A 25,300-nucleotide genomic window follows, 5' to 3' on the forward strand; every position below is an offset into this window, starting at 1 on the left:
TGAGCAAATCATTTCCGCTAACTCCGTAGACATTTTCCAAGAACTGAGGCCCAAAACTGTTCAGTGCACTTGATAACTAATGGCTTGTAACTTGGATCAAATGCTTAAACAACGCCCCAACAACACTGCCACAACGTTGTCCAAACTTACATCGTTCACATCTCACACATGGCAGGAAATACACCATCTGTGCAATAACATTTTACACGGTCTCCAATATTTAACTTTTTGTGCGAGAGTGTGAAAGAGAAAGACAAATGGTTGATGGGAAGGGGGAAGAGAAGGGAGGGGGGGGGGGGGGGGGGGAAAGACAGAGTAGGTGTGAGAGAGTGGATGTCTAGGTCGCAAAAACAAGAATAATGGGTGGAATATCATGCTTTTCTCTCTCTCTGCTATCCTACCTGCCTTTCCTTTGCACATCATCAGGAAGAGAAACCAACAGAGCATCACCAGGACTCACTAACTTTGTCCCAACTGGCACTCAATTCCCTTTATAGTGCACCATAATTATAACCAGGAATTATTGTCGAAAGTAGCACGCTATATAGGGAATAGGTTGCCATTCCGGATGCAGTAATTGAGCTCAGAGGGAATAGTCCACTGGAAGGGAAGGGTCAGACTCCATATGATAGCCAGATGCGATACATACACCTCACACTCAGTAGCTAGCTAACATCTCAGAGGTACTAAGTGATGAGAGGTAATAGCAACATTGGAAGGAGGGAGAGGGAGGACAGAGGGACTGAGCGAGCGAAGGAGATTGAGGGGAAGATCAACAGAAATATTTAGTGTTGGATGGAAGAGAGAAAAAGACATGAGCCGTGTCCCAAATGGCTCTGGTCAAAAGTAGCGCAACATATAGGTAGTAGGGTGCCATTTGAGATGGAGACAAAGACAAGAGGGGTATAGAGGAGTGTCTGACCTGCGAAGGAGGTGGCACCAGCTGCAGTTGAAGTTGATCTGGGAGGAGATGCAGCTGTCACAGCTGGTGAACTGGAGACACGCTAGGGAGGGAAAACGACACACACACACGTTACAACACACACGTTACAACACACCTGTTGTATTCGGCACATGTGACAAATGCATTTTTATTTTATTTGACATGTTACAACACACACACACACACACACGTCACAACACGCACATCACAACACACATATGTTACAACACACCCATGTCTGCTGACTCACAACACTGATCCAGAGCTCTTAACAAGTAAAAATTCAACTTAGAATGTTGTATTTGATAATGCATAACCGGGGCCATATTTATCAAGCATCTCAGAATAGAAGTGCTGATCTAGGATCAGGTCTCCATTGTCCATGTTATCTTATGCATTGTGATCTAAAAGGCTAAACAACTGACACTAAATTAGCAAACCAACTCTGAGACACCTGATACATATGGGCCCAGAGCTGAACAAGTCAAAACCAACATAGAAATCCATATGTGGATAATTAGAAAGTTGTAGTTTGCTAATGCAAGATCATTCTAAAGAGAGGAGTTTTGACACACAAGCGTCCCTGAAATGATGGGATACAGTCTGAGGAAAAATCTATTAGGCAGACATTGAACAGACCCCTCTATATTTCACCTATGACAAGGTCTACGATCTAGACTAGTTCATTGGGGCCTACTTGTGTTGTCATTATCATATATCATATCGTGAGCCATGTCTATTTAGAGGAATCCATCTTACTCGGTAGAGGCATCATCTCCACTGCTGTAGAGTTGGTGATTTTGGTCTTTGTCAGTTCCACACGATGGTACTCATAGATCGTTCTCCGACGAACATCTGGATGTGGTGAGGGAGAGAGGGAGGGAAGGAATGAGAGAGAGAGAGAGAGAGAGAGAGAGAGAAAAAAAACACCTGTCATCTTCCTCAGAGAGCTGAAACTAGGACAAATTGTCCCCAAAGAAGTGAGTGAGAGAGCGAGAGAAAAATAAGAAGAGAACAGAGAGGAAGAATCAGGCCATAAGGGAAGAGAGCTACCACAGCATTTATTTTTTATTTATTTTTCCCTCTCTCTGTTTGTGTCCAACAGAGAGCCTGCCACTTGGCAATTGGGTGGGAAGCAATGTCCCACTAGAGCTGATATCAATCAGAGTCCCTGTTGAAAGCCCCCAGTTCCTCCAGGCAACTTCCCAAATGGCACACTATTCCCTATATAGTGCGCTACTTTTGACCATGGCCCACTTTGGTCAAAAGTAGTGCACTATGTAGAGAATAGTGTGCTATTTGGGGTGCAGACCAGTGACTAGAGTCATCTGCAGAAGGAGTCACCAGGCAAGGTAAGCGGAAGAGCAGCAGTCCCTCCCTGGACCCTATAACTCAAACGCTTTTTCAATCCCACTGTAAAATGGCCCACTTTCTCCCTATACACTATGTATAGGGAGAAAGGCTCAAAGTATTATATATTCATATAAAGGCATAGCTCTACCATTGTAATCTCATAAATGTAACAGATTTGGTAGTTTATTCCTTAATTCTAGTAATTTATCTGGTATGGCTAAATCAGTGTTAAGTGACTGAAATTCCTGGAATACAATAGGTCGTTTCTACAGTAAATCAGTGAGAACAATTATTTTATCAAGCCGTATGACATTTTTTGATATATTACATTTTGTATAATACACACATTTTCATGAGCAACGAGCTGGGAAATGGCAGTTCAATACACAGCTCCGTGGCTGTGGAACATATACTGCAATGAGTTTGACTGCTAGCGACCCCCATTCATCATATACACTTACTGTATACACGCTTACATCATTGACCAATATGAATTAGTTTTGATCTAAGAGGAAAGCCATGTATCCTTTTGCGTGCATTAAGATACTGCCAATGTAATGTTAAAACCACTAAATCCCCAATTCTATTCTGTCTTATGATGTTATCCATCTGCAGATGCAGAAACCTGTAGGAAACGTTGTGTTGAAATACTTGTTTCTTAAAGTTCTCTGAACAATTCGAGAACATTCCCAATGTCAAACCATTTTGATTTTTTTTCTTCAACTTTTACGAAACGTTCTGTTAAAGTAATGAAATACTAAGAAAAGTAAGCTTTTTGTTAAGTTTCGTCACACCAGCCTTCACTTTGGCTCCCCCTCCTGTCTAGCTCAGGCATTCGGAGTTGCCGGCCTTCTAGCTGCTGCCGAACCTACTGCTGGCAAACGTCCTTCACTCATCAACCCCGGACTTGCCTCGTCATCATTAGACACACCTGGTTCCAATCCCCACTCTATCACTGTATTTGTCTTTGTCGGTCATTGTAAATGTTACTTGTTTTCCTGAGAGGAATCTCTCCTACTATTTCCTGAGTACTTTATATTTTGCATTTTGGGTTCGCCCTGTGCCTTTTTGTTTATGAAGATACATTTTGAGCAAGACAACATTTTTGTCCCGCTTTGATCTATGGTGCTTACTAGGGAGATGGCGCCAGAGGGGATGGCTGCCGTTTTATTGGTTCTTAACCAACTGTGCAATTTTGTTTGTTTTTTCGCATTGTTTGTAACTTATTTTGTACATAATGTTGCTGCTACCGGACATCAGAACAGCGATTACTCACCTCGAATTGCACAAAGAATTTTTCTTTAATGAGTCAGACGGGAAGGATATACTCCAGACACCCGAACAGACCCTCATCTCTGTCATTCGTTGGAGAAAGAAACTGAGATTTCGCAGAAAGAGATCGGGGTGCCTTGTGTGGATCAGGCGAGGAGTGGCTAATCAGCCTTTTACATCCGTACTGCTAGCTAACATTCAATCGCTGGAAAATAAATGGGACGAACTGAAAACACGTATATCCTACCAACGAGACATTAAAAACTGTAATATCTTATGTTTCACTGAGTCGTGGCTGAACGACGACATTAATAACATAGGTTTTACTCACCTGAGGTAGAGTATCTCATGATAAGCTGTAGACCACACTATCTACCTAGAGAGTTTTCATCTGTATTTTACGTAGCTGTCTACATACCACCACAGACCGATGCCGGCACTAAAACCACATTCAATGAGCTGTATACCGCCATAAGCAAACAGGAAAACACTTATCCAGAGGCGGCGCTCCTAGTGGCCGGGGAATTTAATGCAGGGAAACTTAAATCAGTTTTACCTCATTTCTATCAGCATGTTAAATGTGCAACCAGAGGGGGAAAAAACTCTAGACCAAATCTGACCATAATTCTATCCTCCTGATTCCTGCTTAACAGCAAAGATTAAAGCAGGAAGCACCAGTGACTCGGTTAATTAAAAAGTGGTCAGATGAAGCAGATGCTAAACTACAGGACTGTTTTGCTAGCACAGACTGGAATATGTTCCGAGATTCTTCCGATGGCATTGAGGAGTACACCACATCAGTCACTGGCTTCATCAATAAGTGCATTGATGAGGTCATCCTCACAGTGACTGTACGTACATACCCCAACCAGAAGCCATGGATTACAGGCAACATTCGCACTGAGCTAAAAGGGTAGAGCTGCCACTTTCAAGGAGCGGGACTCTAATCTGGAAGCTCATAATAAATCCCGCTACGAACCATCAAACTGGCAAACCGTCAATACAGGACTAAGATGAAATCGTACTACACTGGCTCCGACGCTCATTGGATGTGGCAGGGCTTGCAAACTATTACAGACTACAAAGGGAAGCACAGCCGAGAGCTGCCCAGGGATACAAGCCTACCAGACGAGCTAAATAACTCCTATGCTTGCTTCGAGGCAAGTAACACTGAAACATGCATGAGAGCATCAGATGTTCCGGACGACTGTGTGATCACACTCTCCGCTGCCGATGTGAGTAAGACTTTTAAACAGGTCAACATTCACAAGGAAGCAGGGCCAGACCGATTACCAGGACGTGTACTCCGAGCATGCGCTGACCAACTGGCAAGTGTCTTCACTGACATTTTCAACCTCAGCCATTTTCAACATGTTTCAAGCAGACCACCATAGTCCTTGTGCCCAAGAACACTAAGGTAACCTGCCTAAATGACTACCGACCCATAGCACTCACATCTGTAGCCATGAAATGCTTTGAAAGGCTGATCATGGCTCAGATCAACACCATTACCCCAGAAACCCTAGCCCCACTCCAATTTACATTCACCCCAACAGATCCACAGATGACACAATCTCTATTGTACTCCACTCTGTCCTTTCACACCTGGACAGCGGGTAGCGCTTACGGCCCAGTACATCACCGGCGTCAAGCTTCCTGTCATCCAGGACCTCTATACCAGGTGGTGTCAGAGGAAGGCCCTAAAAATTGTCAAAGACTCCAGCCACCCTAGTCATAGACTGTTCTCTCTGCAACCGCACGTTAAGCGGTACCGGAGCGCCAAATCTAGGTCTAAGAGGCTTCTAAACAGCTTCTACCCCCAAGCCATAAGACTCCTGAACACCTAATCAAATGGCTACTCCCTCCCCTCTTTTACACTGCTGCTACTCTCTGTTATTATCTATGCACAGTCACTTTAATAACTCTACCTACATGTACATATTACCTCAATTACCTCGACACCGGTGCCTCCGCACATTGACTCTGTACTGGTACCCCCTGTATATAGCCTCGCTACTGTTATTTACTGCTGTTCTTTTAATTATGTTACTCTGATTGCTTACTTTTTGGTGGGTATTTTCTTAAAACTGCATTGTTGGTTAAGGGCTTGTAAGTAAGCATTTCACTGTAAGGTCTACACCTGTTGTATTTGTCGCATGTGACAAATACAATTTGATTTGATTTGAAATACATTCAGTAGTTCTAAACCTGCGACTGCCTCCTGCCTACTCCTCTCTACACCAGTGACACGTTTCTTAAATGTGCTGCGAATGTTACAAAGCCATGCAACTATCCTGCACCATTCCCAGAAAGTTGGGGGAAGGTTGCATGCAAAATAACCATAGGACAAACACCCTCTCACCAAGATCGTTCTCAGAATGTTATGTGCTAGCTGGGCTACTTTTGACCAGGGCCCTTAATGCTGTGGTCAAAAGCAGTGCATTATATAGGGAATAAGGTGCCATTTGAGACACAGCCCATGAGTATTCATTTTTCTAATACAGGTGAGAATACAGAACTATAGAGACAGTATGCCCTATTAAAATGTGTGAAAAACAGTCACTGTGTGTGTTTCTTGCTTTGTTTCGGCACCAAAAACATCTGACCAAGGCAAGGTAACCGTACAGTAAGTCTAGCTAGCTACTGTATCAGCTGACTTTACCCTGAATAGTACCCCTCTCCTTGCCTTCCCTATGGCTTGCTTCCTCTAGCCCCAGGCAGTGGGATTATAAAGTGTAATGATAGAATGGATGGGCCAGAGGAGGGGGGAGGTCTCTCACTGTCTGCCTGACAGGGAATGCTCCTCTGTGTGCAGGCTGTCCAGACTCTGTGGCCTGGCTCAGTTTTCCTCCAGGCGATGGGAAGAGTAGGTAAAATGTCCTCTAGACGCTGATTTTGGCAATCCCTGAAACAGTTAAGGATTAGGATTAGGGGAGGGAATACTGATCCTAGATCTGCACCTAGGGAAAATTTCACCCCATAGCCTGGGAGGGAGGAAGCTATAATTTACAGCAAATACAGGCTGTCTCAGCCTAAGCATCAACAAGCGGTAATGAAGATTTAGCTGCCCTATTCCAATACATCAAACAAAAGGAGTTTTGCAGAAGTGTAACATCAATTATGCACACAAAGGTCAATTAGGCCATAATCGACTAAATAATGCACTGGCCCAGTCAATATCTCACCAGATGGAAAATACAATGGATAATAGGCTACTGGTCTGGTACACACCTACACTCTTAGAAAAAAGGGTTAGAAAAGGGTTCTTTAGCTGTCCCTATATGAGAACCCTTTTTGGTTCCATGTAGAACCCTCTGTGGAAAGGGTTCTACATGGAACTCAAAAGGGTGCTACCTAGAACCAAAAGGGTTCTACTTGGAACCCAAAAGGGTTCTCCTATGGGGACAGCCGAAGAACCCTTTTGGGTTTTAGATAGCACCTTTTCTTCTAAGAAGACTCCTTTATAACAATGATCTATAATGTAAATCTGAAAACCAGACCAGGAAATGATTTCTTATTCATTCACCCTTGCAAGTTGGATGAGAATCAATGGAAATGTGACATGGAGACCTTGTGCAACGAGTTAAAAACCAATGAGGGGATGAGGTAATCTAAATTCAGAATAGTGCTTTATTGCCAGAGCCTGTTTTCCTATAGGACAGTGGAGTCCAAATCTGCCGGGAGGAAGAAAATAGGTAGATTTTCATTACTCACACTGTTCCAACAGCACAGTGATAATAATAATTACTGTCTGGAACAGAATATCACATAGGACCCTGACAGTGAGGTTAGTTCCCTATTCTTTTCCTACTCACTCAGCCAATATAAAAGCTATAGTTCCGTGCCAGTGTATTTCCTGCCATCAAGATAACAATCATGCAGCTTTCATTTCACCGTCTCATTAATTCAGAATCCTCACTACCACACGGCGAGATCTCTAGCTTTGAGCAAATTACTTCCAATATCTCTTCCCTGAAATCTACGCAATCACCCCAAAATACAATACAAATACAGACATTGGACATGGAAATTCAGCAATATCATAAAATGAATGGATATGATGAAAACGCAAGGACCTCTATCTGAGCTCTGACGGTATAATAGTCAGGTGAGCTAATTGTGGGCCTGCTATTGTACCACAGCTTCCGCAGTGAATTAGCAAAAGAAAACACAGTCTGACAAGACTTAAGAGGGCACGTCAGCAGGCAGACAGGTATTAAAATGACTGAGGCACTTCTGGTTTTGATAACCTCATCAGAATAATGCATGAGGGTGACTGGGAGTCTGGCTGTCCGTGCGTCTGGCCGAAACGCCATGGCCCAAACGCCATGGCCTGGAGATAGCTAGCTAGCAGCATAAAATATTAAATTCCACAACTTGAGCATGGCTTAAGGAGAGGGTTAGAGGGATCCTCTCCGGCTGCACTAGCTGTGTGTGCTCAGGCCAGTATGTGTTAATTGGCAGCAGAAACACTTATTGACTCCTCAACACTGATTACTCAGCCCTCCAGCTGCCTGGGCTCTTCTTAAAGTAGTGCACTCTATAAGGGAATAGGGTGCCATTTGGGATTACCTATGTTATGCTCTGAGACCTGGAGGCTAAAACCACCAAGCAATCACTCTATTCTAAATACATGACTTTTTTTTCTTAATACTACAAGTATCAGCAGTGAAGATTTTAGACATGCTCAATACTAACTGTGTCTAAAAGAACAACCAGTCCTTAAAGTTAATCTACATTTAAAAATACATACTTTTTTTGCCAGAGAATAACAAATGAGTTCCATGCAGTGGTGGGGATTGGGATATCACAGCAGGAATTCAGCTCAAAGTAGCCATCTGAACCAGATCCCACTGTGCTGTTGCAGATTTAGGTTGCATCCCAAATGGCGTCCTATCCCCTATACAGTGCCTTGCAAAAGTATTCATCCGCTTTGGCGTTTTTCCTATTTTGTTGCATTACAACCTGTAATTTAAATGGATGTGTATTTGGATTTCATGTAATGGACATACACAAAATAGTCCAAATTGGTGAAGTGAAATTAAGAAAACAAAACTTGTTTAAAAAAATTCTAAAAAAGAAAAAAATGGAAAAGTGGTGCGTGCATATGTGGTGCATGCATATTATTCTCTGGCAAAAAAGAATGTATATTTAAATGTACTAGCGTAGTCAAAATGGCATTGAATGAGGGCAGTGGCTAGCACACTCATGGAGTCCTTATCAAGCAGCTTGGATTTTCTAGCCAAAAACTTAGTCCTAGCATTAACCTTCCCTAGCACTTTAGTGGCCATGCTCACACCTCCCAAGCTTACATCAAGGATGCAACCCAGGTAGCTAACAGAGGTTTTAGTAGTCAGCACCTCACCCCCTAGCTCTACTCTGAATTCAGAGGACCTACACAATTTAGGTTTGGACCCAAAAAGAATTGCCTCAGTTTTACCTAAGTGCAGAGATTATCTCCAAGCCATTTGCTAATGTAAGTAAGCTCTGTGCTAAGTATGCTCTCCAACATATTTTAACTTTTATTAGACACCAGAAGTGTAGAGTCCTCTGCATAAAGGAAAAGATGGCAAGAACAAGTATCTTTCATATCATTTATATATAGTAAAAACAGTAGAGGCCCAAGCACGCTCCTCTGTGGAATGCCACAACTCATTGGTTTTGCTTGAGACAGTGAACGACTAACCTCTACTACTTACTCCCTAATAGGACTTTACCCAGCTTAGAGGGGTACTGCTTAACCCCAGTGCCTCCAGTTTGGAGATTAGGAGACAGTGGTTAATTGTATCAAAGACCTTCTGTAGGTCAAGCAGTACCATTCCACACAGATTTCCCTCATCAATCTCTTTCCTGATGAAATCAGTCAAGTAAAGTAGACATGAATCAGTGGAGTAGGTTTTTTTTAAACCCGACTGAAAATCATACATTAGACTTTGTTTGTTGACATATTCTTGACTTTGATCTTTGATGTCATACTGGGGATAGACACAGGCCTGTTATTCCCAGGGTCAGACTTTATCCCCTTCTTATACAGAGGTATAACTTTAGCTTGTTTCATGTCCCTGGGAAAGATGCCTTGTTCAAGAGAGCAATATGTGTAATACAAGGGGCAATTTGCTCAGCAGAATCTCTAAGAAACCTTGCAGGAATATTATCCAGGCCTGTGGCTTTGGAGCATTTAAACTCTGCTAGCATACCAGCTACTTTTGCTGTTTCTACCTTTGCAAAATAAAAAAGTTTGGCTGAACTCCTAACTCGGACATAATACTTCTTGACTTGGTCGTTTCCATACAAACCAGAACTGGTGGGCAGCTTGCTAACCAGCTTGCTGGTAACAGTAGTAAAAAAATTGTTGAATTCATTGGCAACCTCTGCTTTTTCATATACAGTATCATCTCCCCCCTGATGTTCAGTCCAATACTGTTTAGCTTGTTTTTGGTAGTACTACTACAATCTAGTTCCTTAAATGATTTCCAAAGCTTTTTAGGGTCATTTTTGTTCTCAATGATTTTATCCGCAAAGTAACCCCTCTTAGCTTCATTCATTTTGATATGTGCTTCATTTCTGTGATGTTTATATAGGAGAAAATCAGGTTGCTCTTGAGAATTCTTACATGTCTTTAAGGCCTTATTTGTATAGATTCTAGAATCTCATGATTAAACCAAGGGCTAGATCTCTGCTTTACTCTGACCTGTCTAATGGGAGCCATCACATTCACCACATCAAGGAATCTACTTTTAAAGGCTTCCCAGGCACTGTCTACCCCTACACTATCCAGCACAGTCAATTTTACCCACTTGCTCCCTAAACATTGAGTCCTCTGATTCTAACAGTTTTTCCCTTTTAAAGTGATGCTAGAAAGGTTTTGTACAATTTCAGCCAGTAGTTTTGAAAGTAGCACTCACGAGTCAAAACGTGTATCCAAAAATTGTACACAATTGTGTACATTGTAATGCATTTTGTATGATATGTTACTCCCATGTTATGTTTCCTGCAATTCGTATGATATGTTACGAATTTGTAGGTGCTTAAGATCCCGTCCATCTCTTTAAGAATCTATCAGTTACAACAATCAAATTCAGTACAGCTGTGATTCTTCTCACAACACTGCCTTGTAACGTGTGTAAACAAACCTGTAGCTTCAGATGCGGTCAAATATATTGGACTTTACAATGGAGTACAATGGAGCAGAATGTTCCGTTTTTTGTTTTCAAAACAGGTTGAAGGGATATTTTTACCCTGTAGGCACCTGCAGCTTACCGCAGGTGAGATAAATTACACAGTAAATGCAAAGCATTGCCTCCAACCAAATTAATTAGTATTTTGAATAATGTAGTCCAGCCATACTTTAAAGTATGAAATCTCAATTTCAGTTTAGATTTTTTTTCTTGGTCCTGTGCAGTTGTAAATCAAATAAATACACGTGTAAACACCCCACAGCCCTTTTGACTGACAGATGCCCCAAGATGCTAATCCTGACCTTTCTCTCCAGACAGAGACAGAGAGACACAGAGAGACACAGAGAGACACAGAGAGAGAGAGAGAGACACACACAGAGAGAGAGAGAGAGAGAGAGAGAGAGAGAGAGAGAGAGAGACAGAGAGAGAGAGAGAGAGACAGAGAGAGACAGACACACACACAGAGAGAGAGAGAGAGAGAGAGAGAGAGAGAGGAGAGAAAGAGACACAGAGAGAGAGAGAGAGGCAGAGAGACAGAGAGAGACAGAGAGACAGAGAGAGAGACAGACAGAGACAGAGAGACAGAGAGAGAGACAACAAATGCTCACCCACCCACCGACCGTCAACCTGTCCTCTCCTCACCTATCACATTCGCCACCATTCACTAGGTATATGAGATATATGATACAAATGTGTCAAACCATGTTTTTTTTTTCCATGCATGCAGATATGGAGACTGTCAAACAAGGACAGTCACCATCTTCACAACCGATAATCTGTTTCTAGGCCGTTTCCTGGTCCTTCATCTTCTCATTAACTAGTATGTTATTATTATATTACAGTATATTATTATCACTTCCAAACGAGAGGCCTCTCATACAGAAAATGTGATCTTAAACTAATAGTTTACTTCCGAGGGAGCACTGTACTACTGTTTGCCCTGTATAGTATGTCCCTTAAACCAAAGGAAGTAAAGAAGTCATCCCAGTAAAGGTTTGTGAGAAAGCTGACTCAGCATGTTACATTGTTTCAGGCAGGCAGTCTTTCAGTTTACAACAGTAGGGCTTCCTGAGGAAGTTCGGAACACACACCGCCCTGGGTGTCATCTTTCATGTTTAACACTCATCCCTGCATTCCTCTCCTCCCTTCCCTGCCCCAGACAGGCCTTTTGTCTTCCTCCCTACCTGCAGTAGGAGAGCTGAGGGGGCTGCATCCCAAATCGCACCCTATTCCCTACATAGTGCACTGGGCTCTGGTCAAAAGTAGCGCACTATATAGGTTATAGGGTGTCAATTTGGGATGCAACCCGAGGTGTCTGTTTTCACCAGCTGAGCGTTACCGAGGCTGCATCAAAGAGGGTAGATAAGTCCTTTGGAGGCCTAAGAACTCTCAATACTGTCTACAGGAGTGTTATGGGAGAGCTGCTGTAGCTACTGTAACAAGAGCACCCCATTCCCACAGTCTTCAGAGAAGTAGAGAAAATCAACAACCACGGAAGATCAACACTCACAGTGTAGCTGAGCAGCAGCTTTGAATTCCCCCTTTTAACAACACTTAAGCCCTTTCTTCCTGACCACAGAGGTTATATTCAATACGGACCCTATTCCCTATGTGGTGCCCATATGGCTCTGGTAGAAAATAGTGGACTATATAGGGAATAGGGTGACCCTTATGAAAAACCACATGATTTCACATGAGAAATGTCCACGTTTTGCACATTGTAACATTTTATTTCATATGTGAAATTGTGTGAAACCGTCTAGTTTTGGAACATTTCACATGATGATATTTCACATTAAGTTGTGTGGATATTTTTCACGAGATTTCACAGGTGATGCCCAGCAAACAAAAAAGTTGTCACACAGACGCAGTATTTTAAACCTAACTATTTTACATAAAGGATTACATTGTGTATGTTTATTTATACAGTAATTATTATTCAACATGTCCTCACCTTAAATGTGAACTCACAACCTCTTGGTTCACAGCATTCCGATCTCTTGCTGAGCCACCATGTCTGTGTCAATAACTGATTTCACCTGTATTACTACACTTTGGACTTCAAAGTAAAAGTCAGCACTAAGTGATCATGTCAATTATAATCACGTTTATTAATTAAAGATGTTTACACTATTTTAGCTGAACAGCATACTGCTAACAGTACCATAAAACCTGTCATACCATTTCATTACTTCCCTTAAAAAAAAAAATCAAACTCTCACATGTGGAATTGCCTTTTCACATGTGAAAAACGTTACATTTTGAAAATGTAATTAGCAGTTTTACATGTGGAAAACGTTCAAATGTTGTCACGTGTAGTTTCATGGTGTCACATGTTGACATTTTATATCCACATGTTGTCAAATTTATTTCACATGAGATCATGTTTTCACATGCTCATGTGTTATCATATTAACTTCACATCAGATCACATGTGAAATTCATGTGGTTTTTCCGAAAGGGAATCTTAAAGGTAATTATTACCCACGACTCAATAATTCCAGACAAAGTCGATTTAAAAAAAATGTAATTGGATAAATAACTAGCTATAAAACGTTAAGTGCAACAAATAGATTCTTCAAATGACAAGTCCTATGAACATATCATCAATACACGCAATTAAACTAATGAATACATCATTTTTGACTACTCATTATTTTCACAGACTTGAAAATAAAGCTCCTGAGGGTGTCTAGCTGTTTTTGAAAATACTCTGAGTTTCTCGTCATTGCTCTACGTTGTATTAACTTTAATTGGCCTGAATTGGAAGGAACCTCATGCAAAGAGTCAAATCTGGACCTGTGCCCATACTCATACCATTTCTGTGAGGTGAAAACTTTGCTGGAGAGGCCGCAGCGAAAGCTTGAACTAAACCCCAAAAGGGAGAAGCATTGAGAAGAGAAAAATACCAAAAGTTTAACTTGCTTGTGATGGTGTATGAGAGGATTGTGAGGGGAGGACAGCTTATAGTAATTGCTAGAATGGAATTAATGTGTTTGGTACCGTTCCATTCCTTCCATTCCAGTCATTACAATGACCCTGCCCTCCAATCCAAAGTGACACCAACCACTACTGGTGTGTTGTGACGCAGTGAGTCATGGTGTTTGTGTGTGTGTGTGTGTGTGTGTGTGTGTGTGTGTGTGTGTGTGTGTGTGTGTGTGTGTGTGTGTGTGTGCTGTGTGTGTGTGTGTGTGTGTGTGTGTGTGTGTGTGTACGTCTTTGTGTGCACGTCTTTGTGTGCAGTGACGCAGTGCACTCTCTGCATCAGCAGATACTCACTGGGTATCTGCTGGATCCTGTGGACCACCACAAAGGCATCGGAGAGGCCCACCTTCACCGGGTGATTGACGGAGCTGATCTGGGCCACCTCCATGGGGATCTGGAAGAGAGAGAGGAGGGAGACGGACATCCATCACCAGCCACCAGACCTGTCTATCTGACTGAGCCTGCTGGGAGTAGGACCCAAACAGACCCAAACCAGACAGAGGCCCGACAGTTCCTGATGCTGATGGAGGGTTGTGGGAAATGTGTCCCAGATGGCACTATATTCCCTACACCCTACAGGCTCTTGTCAAAAGTAGTGCACTATATAGGGAGTGGGTTGCCATTTGTGAAGCATCCTACAAACAATGGGACTTAATTTACTGGCAAGAACAAAGAGCTTGTTAAAATTGACTAATCTCCCAGGAAATCCATCAAAATGGAGGCGCAAATTAATAGCTCTGCAAAACAAGTCTGGCGGGCTCAAATTTGAGAATGTTGAGATCCTAGGAGAGAGAAATTTATAGTGTGGCAAAAGTAAGTGAAATAAATAAGTATGGGAAGTAAAAGCCGCAGTGAGGGTTGTCTTTACATGGAGGTGGAGAAGTGGAGTGGAAGAGTAGAGTTAAAGAGAAGTACTCCCTGATTGAAATGGAAGAGAGAATTTTTTTTTTTTTAAATACCTCTTTTGAAAGATAACTTTTATGGGGCTTGTGATTATGATAGATGTATAACAGATGTAATAATTTGATTCAATGGATTCCGTAATTGCGGCCTAACACATTTAGACATTTATCTGACAGAGAAGTCACTCTTGATTCCACTCTCTTGCATTCAGTTCATTTTTCTCCCTCTTCCCATTTTGACATTTTAATAGGCACCGTCACAGTATTTAGTAAACATAATCTCTCTCACATGCAGCGATGTTACAGTGATCCAAAACTTGCGGCACGAGTTAGACTGTTATTAACCATATTTAACATATGGAAGCAGAATGGGGAGATTAAGTAATATTTTCAGAGGGAGCGTCAATAACGACAGTCATTAAATTGTCAGTCACGGTAGCGACACATCGTGCCCTGAGTGAAAACAGAGGTTGATGAGCACAGCGCTTTATTTATCAACTCAATCAACAAGAGAATTGAATAAGTGCTCTGTCACCAAGAGGAAGTGAGGGTGAGGAAGGAGAGAGAGATAGAGAGAAACAGAGAGAGAAACAGAGAGCAAGAAAGGGGAACAGAAAGAGACGGAGAGAGAGAGAAGAGAGAGAGAGCAGGGTCGGTGTGAAGAATTCCCTGCTTCTCACGAGATAGGTGTGACGCCATGTCACTCCTACACCCCTATGGGAGATACACGGAGAGATGAGCAGTGAGAGTGAGAAAGAGAGGGAGAGAGGGAGAGGAGCAGCAAATAGAGAAAGTGAGTGGGAGATAAAGCCTAGAGAGGAACAGAGAGAGTGAGACTGACCTCTTTGTAGGCGAAGACAATCCTGCCATCGCTGTGCAGTGTGGCCTGGAAGGTGAAGCTACCCAGGTGGTAGTTGTCTTGCAGGTGGACATGATCCCACTGGACCACCAGAGCAGTGCCTGACAGAGAGAGAGAGGGACACGGTCACAGCCATACAGAACTACACAGGGCTACAGAGAACCACATAAAACTACACAGGGCCACACAGAACCACATAAAACTACTTAGGGCCACATAAAACCACATAGATAGAACCAACCAGTGCCACACAGAACCCCTTAGAACCACACAGGACCATATAGAACCAGACTAAGAACCATTCCAGACCGTATAGAACAACATAGAGATCTGTTAGATAAAAATCAGGGAGACCAAAGGCAGGGAAGGCTCCTTAAGTTTCAAACATTGCCTGAGGCACCCAGGGTAGCCAAAATGAGTTGCGACATGTGTCTTCCCTGTTACCATAGACTCTACAGGGAGATCAGTTTCACCTTTTTTGATTATAAAGAGACATGTAGTCCTAGTGTATTTCAGTTTAGCAAAACTCCCTATGATATAACAGGCTGCTTTAAAGTATTTTTGAAGAATCAGGTGGAAGCTCACATGGAACTTATGGCACTGTACTGTACTAGCTACCCCCGGAATGCAGGCCTCACGTTCATCTCTATGCTGTTTTGATTTAGTGTGGACTTCGGAGAGCCTTTGGACGTGAAAGTGATGTCTTCGTTCTCCTGTGCAACCAGACAGTCATTTGGAAGGGAGCCAGAGCAATAAAGGTTTGTTAACACAAGTAATCCATTTTTCCTTCACACACCCAGAGCCCCACTCTACATCCAAAGTAAAGTGGAGATTTTGTTTCTCTGCTGACAGCTAGGAGTACTGGAGTCTAGTGCTACAGGAAACCCCATAATAATCCACATCTGGCCACCAGAAGGCTTCTGCATGGGGTTGATGCTGCAGGATTGTCAATGGCCTGGCGAGGGCATGGGGCTGTATGCTGGATGTAGAGAGGACAGGGACATGTCTGTGATTGTTACAGTAACTCCATCCCAAATGGAACCTTATTTCCTATCTAGTGCACTACTTTTGACCAAGGCACACCCTGTCTGTTCTGAATTCTCTATCTAACTGAGAATGGCTCCTGGGGGGGGGGCACGCACGCTAGAGAGCGTGCTATGGAGTAGACGTGCTGTACTAGAGCTCCGCTCTATTTTGAAACAAATTGATATTTATCTTAACCTCTCACAACCTATAACTTCAAACATTGTTTGGCAATATGACAAAGGGAAAAGGCACCAAAAAGGGGGCGCTAAACAAGATCATTTGAATGAGATAGACAACGAACCAATTTTAACATCGCCGACCCACGAGGAGTTAGCTGAAGATGCTAGCTCCCAAGAGTTCCCCACAGAACCTACTCAGTGACATACTGGCTGCCATAAACTCACTAAGCAAGAAGGTGGACACAAGGTTGGCTGATATCTCAAAGAGTATTGGGAATTTGACTGAAACTGTGAAGGCAACTAAGAGAAGGGTGCATGAGGTTGAGCAGACGACAGTCGATCACAAGGCCAGGCTACAGCACATAGAGAAACAGTGTGCAACGTTCAAAAATGACAACAAAACCCTGAAAGCCCGATTGGAAATGCTCGAGTGGCATTCAAGATCGGTTCTTGTCAAGCAAGCTCCCTGGCTGAGGATACAGAACGGCTGTGTCAACTGGCTAAATGGCCAAATACAGGCCAGGAATGTGTTTGAATTTCCTGCCTGTCTTTTCGATCAGAAGATCAGAAATGTTTAGCCTATCATGTTTTAGCGCCACTCACCCCCTAACGTGAGAGTTAAGTGTTATTTAATATTAGTTTATATGCGGAGCATCTATAGACGACGAGTTAGTTCAAGCTGTATGTCTAGACACCCTAAGGTTTGTGTGTTAGTCAAGGAGTGCTTCGTTTGGGGAAGTCACTCAGTAAAGGGACGGGAGGGGGGATGGGGTCTGTGTTTTATGTTCACATTTATTAATACAGGTGGCATGACAAGCTCCTGTAAGGCGGGACGTTTTTCTTTAGGGCTTTGTATGACAGCAACAATTTTCTCTAAAATAAGAAATGCCACATAGTGACCGAGTACAGAGTAGACCTAGTGGAATAAAGATAGTCAGCTGGAACTGTAATGGGTTAGGGCATGTCGTGAAACGAGCTACGTTTTTTTCTTATCTTAAATCACTGGGCGCTGACAGTGCTTCTTCAAGAAACTCATATTAAACGCTCCGCTCAGGCCAAGCTACGAGTCGGCTGGATCGGTCAGATATACCAGTCTAACTTTGATGCAAAAAGCGAGAGGGGTAGCAATCCTGATAAGGAAAAACACTCCTTTTGTTTACTCATCCTTGATTTCAGATCCTAATGGTTGGTATATTATTGTGGCTGGTACATTGAATTCGAAACCAATAACCTTGGTCAATTGATATGGACCCAACTTCGATGATGCATTATTTGTTCAAAGGGTATATAAGGCCACGCCAAATATCTTGGATACAAGTGTTATTGTTGGAGGTGACTTTAACTGTACGTTAGATCCTCTTTTAGATAAACAGCTATCAAGGTCACTTCTACAATCAAATGCCAGTATCTGTCTAAATACATTGATGACAAACCTTAACATTGTCGATATTTGGAGACTGACACACCCATCAGATAGGGATTATTCTTTCATTTCGTCAGTTCATAAATCATATTCCAGAATTGACATTTTTTTGCTGGACTCCAAACTAATTTCAGCAGCTGCGTCGGTTACCTATCACCCTATTCTAATTACGGACCACTCTCCTCTGTCCATGGTGCGAAACTCAACACTATGTCTACAGGTCGGCGACCGTGGTGCTTAGACGCATACCTGTTGAAAGATGAGACTTGTTGTCAGTATTTGAAGGAGCAGATTGCCTTTTTCCTCGGAGCTAACGACACGGGGGATGTTGACGACTCCACCCTTTGGGAATCTCTAAAGGCTGTGATTAGAGGTTACATTATTTCTTATACATCAGGGAGGAAGAAACGCGCCAATACTAGGCTGAGAGAAATTGAAAGAGAGTTAGGGGAACAGGAGAACGTTTTTTAGGACGAATTCCTTGAATACAGTCCTTAAGAAGATCACAATACCATCCTTTCGAAACGGGTGGGCTCTTTACTTGCTAGAACGCAACAAAGTTATTTTGAACTGGGTGACAAACCACATAAATTATTAGCAAGACAGCTAAGGCATGTACAGGCATCTAGAGCTATTCACAAAATAAAAGACAAGAAGGGTAAAATAGTAACAGGTACGCAGGATATTAATCAATGCTTTGCTCAGTTTTACTCAGAGCTATATCAATCAAAATGCAATGCTACTGATCCACAAACTATGGCACGCTTTCTCGCTGAATGTGAACTTCCTAAACTAGACAGGGGGGAAGCTGCTGCACTCAATGCTGGGATAACTTTAGAGGAAATTAACACAGCGATAGCACAATTTCCAAACAGCAAGGCCCCTGGGCCCAATAGATATGTAAAATAATCCTATAAGAAGTACTGCGCCAGTCTAGCTCCACTTATGTTGCGAATGTTTAAACAATCCAAAGAAAATGCCAAACTCCCCCAAACACTGTATAAGGCTATAATAGCACTGATCTTGAAAAAATATCGAGATTCCATGGAGATGTTGTCTTATCGCCCCGTGTCGTTACTCCCCATATAAAATAAGGTGTTGACAAAGATATTGGCAAACCGATTGAAAAAATATATTTCTGACATCATTCACCCTGACCAGACAGGTTTTATCCCGGGCCGACATATATTTTACAATTTGAGACGCCTTTTCAACGTAGCATATCATGATCATAAAGTTGAGGCAGTGGTAATTGCTCTTGACGCAGAGAAGGCATTTGATCAAATTGAGTGAAAGTTTATGATGTCGGTTCTGGAGCATTTCTGGTTTGGAAAGGAATTCATTAATTGGATACGAATTATTTATGCACACCCAATGGCGTCCGTGGTAACCAATCAGGAAATGTCGCAGTCATTCCGCCTGTTCAAGGGCTGCTGACAGGGGTGCCCTATTTCGCCTGCTCTCTTCGCTATAGCCATGGAACCCCTTGCTACTCGCATTCGTGCATGTGCCGATATAGCACAAAGCTATTTTAAGAAATTGGATTCAACAGTAATTCCATTTTTATGGGATAACAAGGCAGCCAGAATTTCAAAGAAGCATTTACACAGGTACAAGATAGAGTGGGGCTTTGGCCTTCCTCACTTTAAACTGTACTATTGGGCTGCTAATCTGAACATTGTGTCTTTCTGGGCGGAAAGTTTACCTGGGATGCGACAGAATGATATGCCTTCATGGCTTTTCATTGAGCAGGCCTCCTGTCAACGTTCCTCACTCCCTACACTTGTTAATAGTCCATCATATGTAAAAAAAGCCACTTATGACTGTAATCTAGTCATTTGTCATTCTTTTAGGATCTGGAAACAGATTAGGTATTTTCTTAACATACCCACTGTATGCATTGACAGCCCAATTTGCCTGAATCATGCTTTCCACCATGCATTGGATAATATGGTGTTTTCACAGTCGAGGGTGAAGGGGCTCACAACAATTGATCATTTATACATTGATGTTCAGTTAGCTTCATTTCAACAATTACAGGGTAAGTTTAACATGCCAACAACACATTTTTTCAGATTCCTCCAAATCAGGAATTTCTTAAGGACACATATGCACAGTATGGCATTAAGCCAAATAATCCTACATTAGATAGCCTGCTCCTTGTCAAACCCCATTCAAAAGGGTCGGTCTCTAGACTGTATGATGTGCTACAGGTCCACATAGAGGTATCCACAGACACTATTAAAAGGGCTTGGGAACAAGAACTTGGTTCAGAAATCTCAGATGAGGACTGGGTAGAAGCTCTCAGGAATATAAACCACAGTTCAGTGAATGCCAGACATAACCTTGTTCAGTTTAAGGTGATACACAGGTTACATTACTCAAAAGTAAAACTGCATAAAATATTCCCGGACACCTCATCACTGTGTGAGAGGTGCAAGCAGGATGGGGGGATGTTGACCCACTTATTTTGGACATATCCTAAGTTACATGCTTACTGGGCTCTCATTTTTGATTACTTATTCTAATGCCTTCGATAGAGTTCTAGCCCCAGACCCATTGATCGCTCTGTTTGGTAAAGTTGATGGGAATAACCAGGAAGGGAAGGCTGTCTCTCTTTGTACTCTATTAGCCAAAAGGCTCATATTGCAATTTTGGAAATTGGAGACTGTACCTACCTTTGAAATGTGGTTACGGGATTTAGGGAATGTAATACATATGGAAAAGATTCAATACCTCCAAAAGAAGTCCAACGTTTTACAAAAAATGGCAGCCAATACTGGATAAAAGGTCTAGTCCCGCTTCATAACTAGGTTGATGATCTGCTGCTACTCTGTGCTGTACTCCACTCAATATTTATATTTGTCTTAACTACACTGCTTGTAATGACTATATGCTGTCTTCTTATACATGTACCACCTAATAGGATTTTGTTTTATTTTGTGTATGTGTGAGTTTTGTTTTGTCCTCTAAATTGGCCATCCCATTCAACAGTACAATGAATGTCAATGTTTGTATTACTGTCTTTTTTTATTTATTTTTATTGGAAAATAATAAACATATTATTTAAAAAAAGAAAATGGCTCCTGGCTGTGTACAGGGGTCTGGGAATGCAACGCTACTCTCCTTTGACTATGTTTTTGATGGGGAGGTAGGGAGGGAGAAAGGGAGTAATTGAGGGTAAAATCAAGCAGTATAGAGATAGAGGTATAGGAAGATGGGAGGAGGTAAAGTAGAGGAGAGTGGGGTGGCTATTCTTTAGTTGTCAACTGGTCGTGCAAGCTCCACCAGGTAGCGCTATAAGGGAAGCCTAATAGAAGTTCTGAGCTTACTTAAAGTCCTCTGCTAAAAATACACTGTGTGAGAACTGGTGCACAGCACACACTAGTCTTGTTTCTCCCTCCACTAAATTTCTTAAATGCTGCAGACAGCTAGGTCAAATAAATATTTATCGACACACTGGGGAAAAGATTGTACTAGTCGACAGAGCAAAGATGACTGCATGGGATTTGAAATGTTTGAAAAGTTTGAAAACATCAAGGAACCCCTGAAGTTCCTCAAGGAACCATTGCTAGTCACTGGTTCATATTTGCACCTTTGGTTAATTGAGGGGTTACCTGGAATGAAGGCGTGGCTTAGTAGGGGCGTGGCTTTAAGATATCTAATTTTGGGGGCCACCCGTTAGAGTAAATGTCATTCCTGTTCATCTATTCTGTTGTATTGTCTTCAAACGTTAAGGTTGAATGCTGAGGCTTACATAGTTCTTCAAGAGCCTATCAAATCCAAAAGCTGGAATAGTTGCTACTTTATTACTATATGTAAACATAATTGTTAATATGCATTAAAAAAAATCCAGTGTACATACGTAACATGATGAGCAGGGATGACATTTACGCTAACAGGTGGCCTAAAACCTTTAGCGTCCTCAGAGCATGCGCAGACCAGCTGGCTGAGGTGTTTATGGACATATTCAATCAATCCCTATCCCAGTCTGCTGTTCCCACATGCTTCAAGAGGGCCACCATTGTTCCTGTTCCCAAGAAAGCTAAGGTAATTGAACTAAACGACTATCGCCCCTGGGTCTCGACCCCGTCCTGTGCAACTGGGTCCTGGACTTTCTGACGGGCTGACCACAGGTGGTGAGGGTAGGAAACAACATCTCCACCCTGCTGATCCTCAACACTGGGGCCCCGCAAGGGTGCGTTCTCAGCCCTCTCCTGTACTCCCTGTTCACCCATGACTGTGTGGCCATGCACGCCTCCAACTCAATCATCAAGTTTGCAGACGACACTACAGTGGTAGGCTTGATTACCAACAATGACAAGGCGGCCTACAGGGAGGAGGTGAGGGCCTTCGGAGTGTGGTGTGAGGAAAATAACCTCACACTCAACGTCCACAAAACAAAGGAGATGACCGTGGACTTCAGGAAACAGCAGAGGGAGCACCCCCCTATCCACATCGACGGGACAGTAGTGGAGAAGGTGGAACGTTTTAAGTTCCTCTGCGTACACATCACGGACAAATTGAAATGGTCCACCCACACAGACAGCGTGGTGAAGAAGGCGCAACAGCGCCTCTTCAACCTCAGGAGGCTGAAGAAATTTGTCTTGTCACCAAAAACACTCACAAACTTTTACAGATGCACAATCGAGAGCATCCTGTCGGGCTGTATCACCGCCTGGTATGGCAACTGCTCCGCCCACAACCGTAAGGCTCTCCAGAGGGCAGTGAGGTCTGCACAACGCATCACCAGGGGCAAACTACCTGCACTCCAGGACACCTACACCACCTGATGTTACAGGAAGGCCAAAAAGATCATCAAGGACAACAACCGCCTGAGCCACTGCCTGTTCACCCCGCTAACATCCAGAAGGCGAGGTTAGTACAGGTGCATCAAACCTGGGACCGAGAGACTAAAAAACAGCTTCTATCTCAAGGCCATCAGACTGTTAAACAGCCATCACTAACATTGAGTGCTGCCAACATTCTGACTCAAATCTCTAGCCACTTTAACAATTAAAAATTGGATGTAATAAATGTATCACTAGTCACTTTAAACAATGCCACTTTATATAATGTCTACATACCCTACATTACTCATCTCATATGTATATACTGTATCTTGCCTACGCCTTTCGGCCATCGCTCACCCATATATTTATATGTACATATTCTTATCCATTCCATTACACTTGTGTATATAAGGTAGTTGTTGTGAAATTGTTAGATTACTTGTTAGATATTAGTGCATGGTCAGAATTAGAAGCACAATCATTTTGCTACACTCACATTAACATCTGCTAACCATGTGTATGTGACCAATAAAATGTGTTTGATCATTTGAGTTGATTTGAAAAATAACTATCTGAAAGCCAAGCCTCCAATCTGATAGGCTGCCACCTTTACAATATATTATTAAAAAGGTAAAAAATGTAACCCCTCCCATCACAAATAGTTTCAGGTTTTAACCTTTACACAGGGGTTCCTCAAAGACCCTTTTCAGAACTTAAAAGGTTCCGCCGGTGTGGCAACCCAAAAGGTTCTTGCCGGCACCTTGATGAATAGTTATTAAAGTGAGAGAGACAGACTTTCCCTCCTCCAAGTTGTTGTGCGTCCCAAATGGCACCCTATTCCCTGTGTAGTGAACATAAAAAAGCAGGTCAAAAGCAGCACACTATATAGGGAATAGGGTGCCATTTAATTGGGATGAATGGCAGTAGAGGCATAATCCTGATTTTACTTATGCAGGAAAATAAAAGTTGGGCATGTGATATATTCGATATTGTGTAATAGAATTAGTCAATTTAAATTGTCATATAATTATAAATACAGTTTTTACAGGTTTTCAACCAATTTTCTGTATAATCTAAAATATATGTAAACAGATCATGAATGTAAAAATTATTGAAAGCTGTGAATGCTATTATATGATACAAAATCAGTACTTGCATTTTCAGCCTGTGGATTGACTGCATTGTTTAAATGGAATGTTGGCAGTTCATTTGAAACTGTCTGGCTAGCTAGCTAGCTAACAAATACAGTGCAGATAAATTCTTCAAATTCATTGTTTTATACAATATCTTACCACAGTACTGGCAAATCATTGACCAACTAACCCTCTGACCAAAATGGCTGACCTTTATCCCATCATAAAATTTTAGTATTGTAATTCTTCATTCTATGGATTATTCACAGATGTGTGAGTGCCCTGTTACTGTGGTAACATCCCACCCCTAAATAGGCAGCTGAACATTTTTGTTTCACCTAAGAGATTCATATTTGAGGTTACATTGTGCCTGATTGAGCATGGAACACTCCAAAAACCTTTTGTCAATTACTTTCATTGTGATCCCAAAATATATTTGTCTGCTCCTAAATTGTTCAACAAAAAAATGAATGTTACTCACGGGTTCTTTGAGAAGGGTGATGGTTCTACTGTATGTGGAGCCATCACTGGAGCTCTTCAATGGTTCTTTACAGTTCACAAAAGGGTTCTTTGCTCTTTTAGTGATAATTAAAATGTAGAATATTTGTGACACTTTGTGTCATTCCAATGTATCTAAAGTGTTCTGTTATCCAGTTGGCATCCCTGACCTCAGCCTCACTGCCTCATGTATATCCAATTAAAACTTGATTCAACTATGTTAAATTTAGCCCTTGGCGACTCACTGCTTAGCGACTCACTGCTTAGTTGCATCTGAAATGACACCCTATTCCCTATTCAGTGTTTGTGTCCCTCTAAAAAAAATGCTGGGTTAAAAACAACCCAAAGCTGGGTATATAGAGGACAGAACACATATTGGGTTATTTCGACCCAGCCAATTGGGTTGTTTTCTTTGAAGACTGGAGGCGTGGCTTAGTAGGGGGATAGTTATTTAAATGTAAATGTCATTATATTTCATCTGTTCTGTCTGGCTGTTTCTACACTTGACATTTACATGTGACTTCTGCTTTCAGAATACAAAGATCGCATAGAAAAGACAGTTGTAGACACACAAAAGTTGCATAGTGGTCAGATTGTGTTCAGATCTGGCTGACCACTTCAGGAGGTGGTCAGTGACGCATTGTGTGTGGAAGTAATCAGGCTATCATAAGCGCATACAGTGGGCGTCGTCATCAGCACTCTGCCCACAAGTCTCCAAAAAAATGTGTGTTTTGGGAGCGAGAGGGAACTTTTTAC

The 25,300-nt window shown here is 42.2% G+C and overlaps 1 protein-coding gene across 1 annotated transcript in view; it reads right to left on the reverse strand.

The window, feature by feature from the left end:
- The window catches only part of LOC106578707 (plexin domain-containing protein 2), a 171,327-nt gene that overhangs the window by 35,687 nt on the left and 110,340 nt on the right, over window positions 1-25,300 (reverse strand). The window contains exons 6-9 of the mRNA XM_014157836.3: window positions 15,475-15,593; window positions 14,026-14,125; window positions 1,703-1,798; window positions 923-1,004 (exon numbers count right to left, since the gene is read on the reverse strand). Of these exons, the coding sequence (XP_014013311.3) occupies window positions 923-1,004; window positions 1,703-1,798; window positions 14,026-14,125; window positions 15,475-15,593 (397 nt within the window). The remainder of the gene's footprint in view (window positions 1-922; window positions 1,005-1,702; window positions 1,799-14,025; window positions 14,126-15,474; window positions 15,594-25,300) is intronic.

This window comes from Salmo salar, chromosome 19 (assembly GCF_965601325.2).
Source record: "Salmo salar chromosome 19, fSalSal1, whole genome shotgun sequence".
Lineage (NCBI taxonomy): Eukaryota > Metazoa > Chordata > Actinopteri > Salmoniformes > Salmonidae > Salmo > Salmo salar.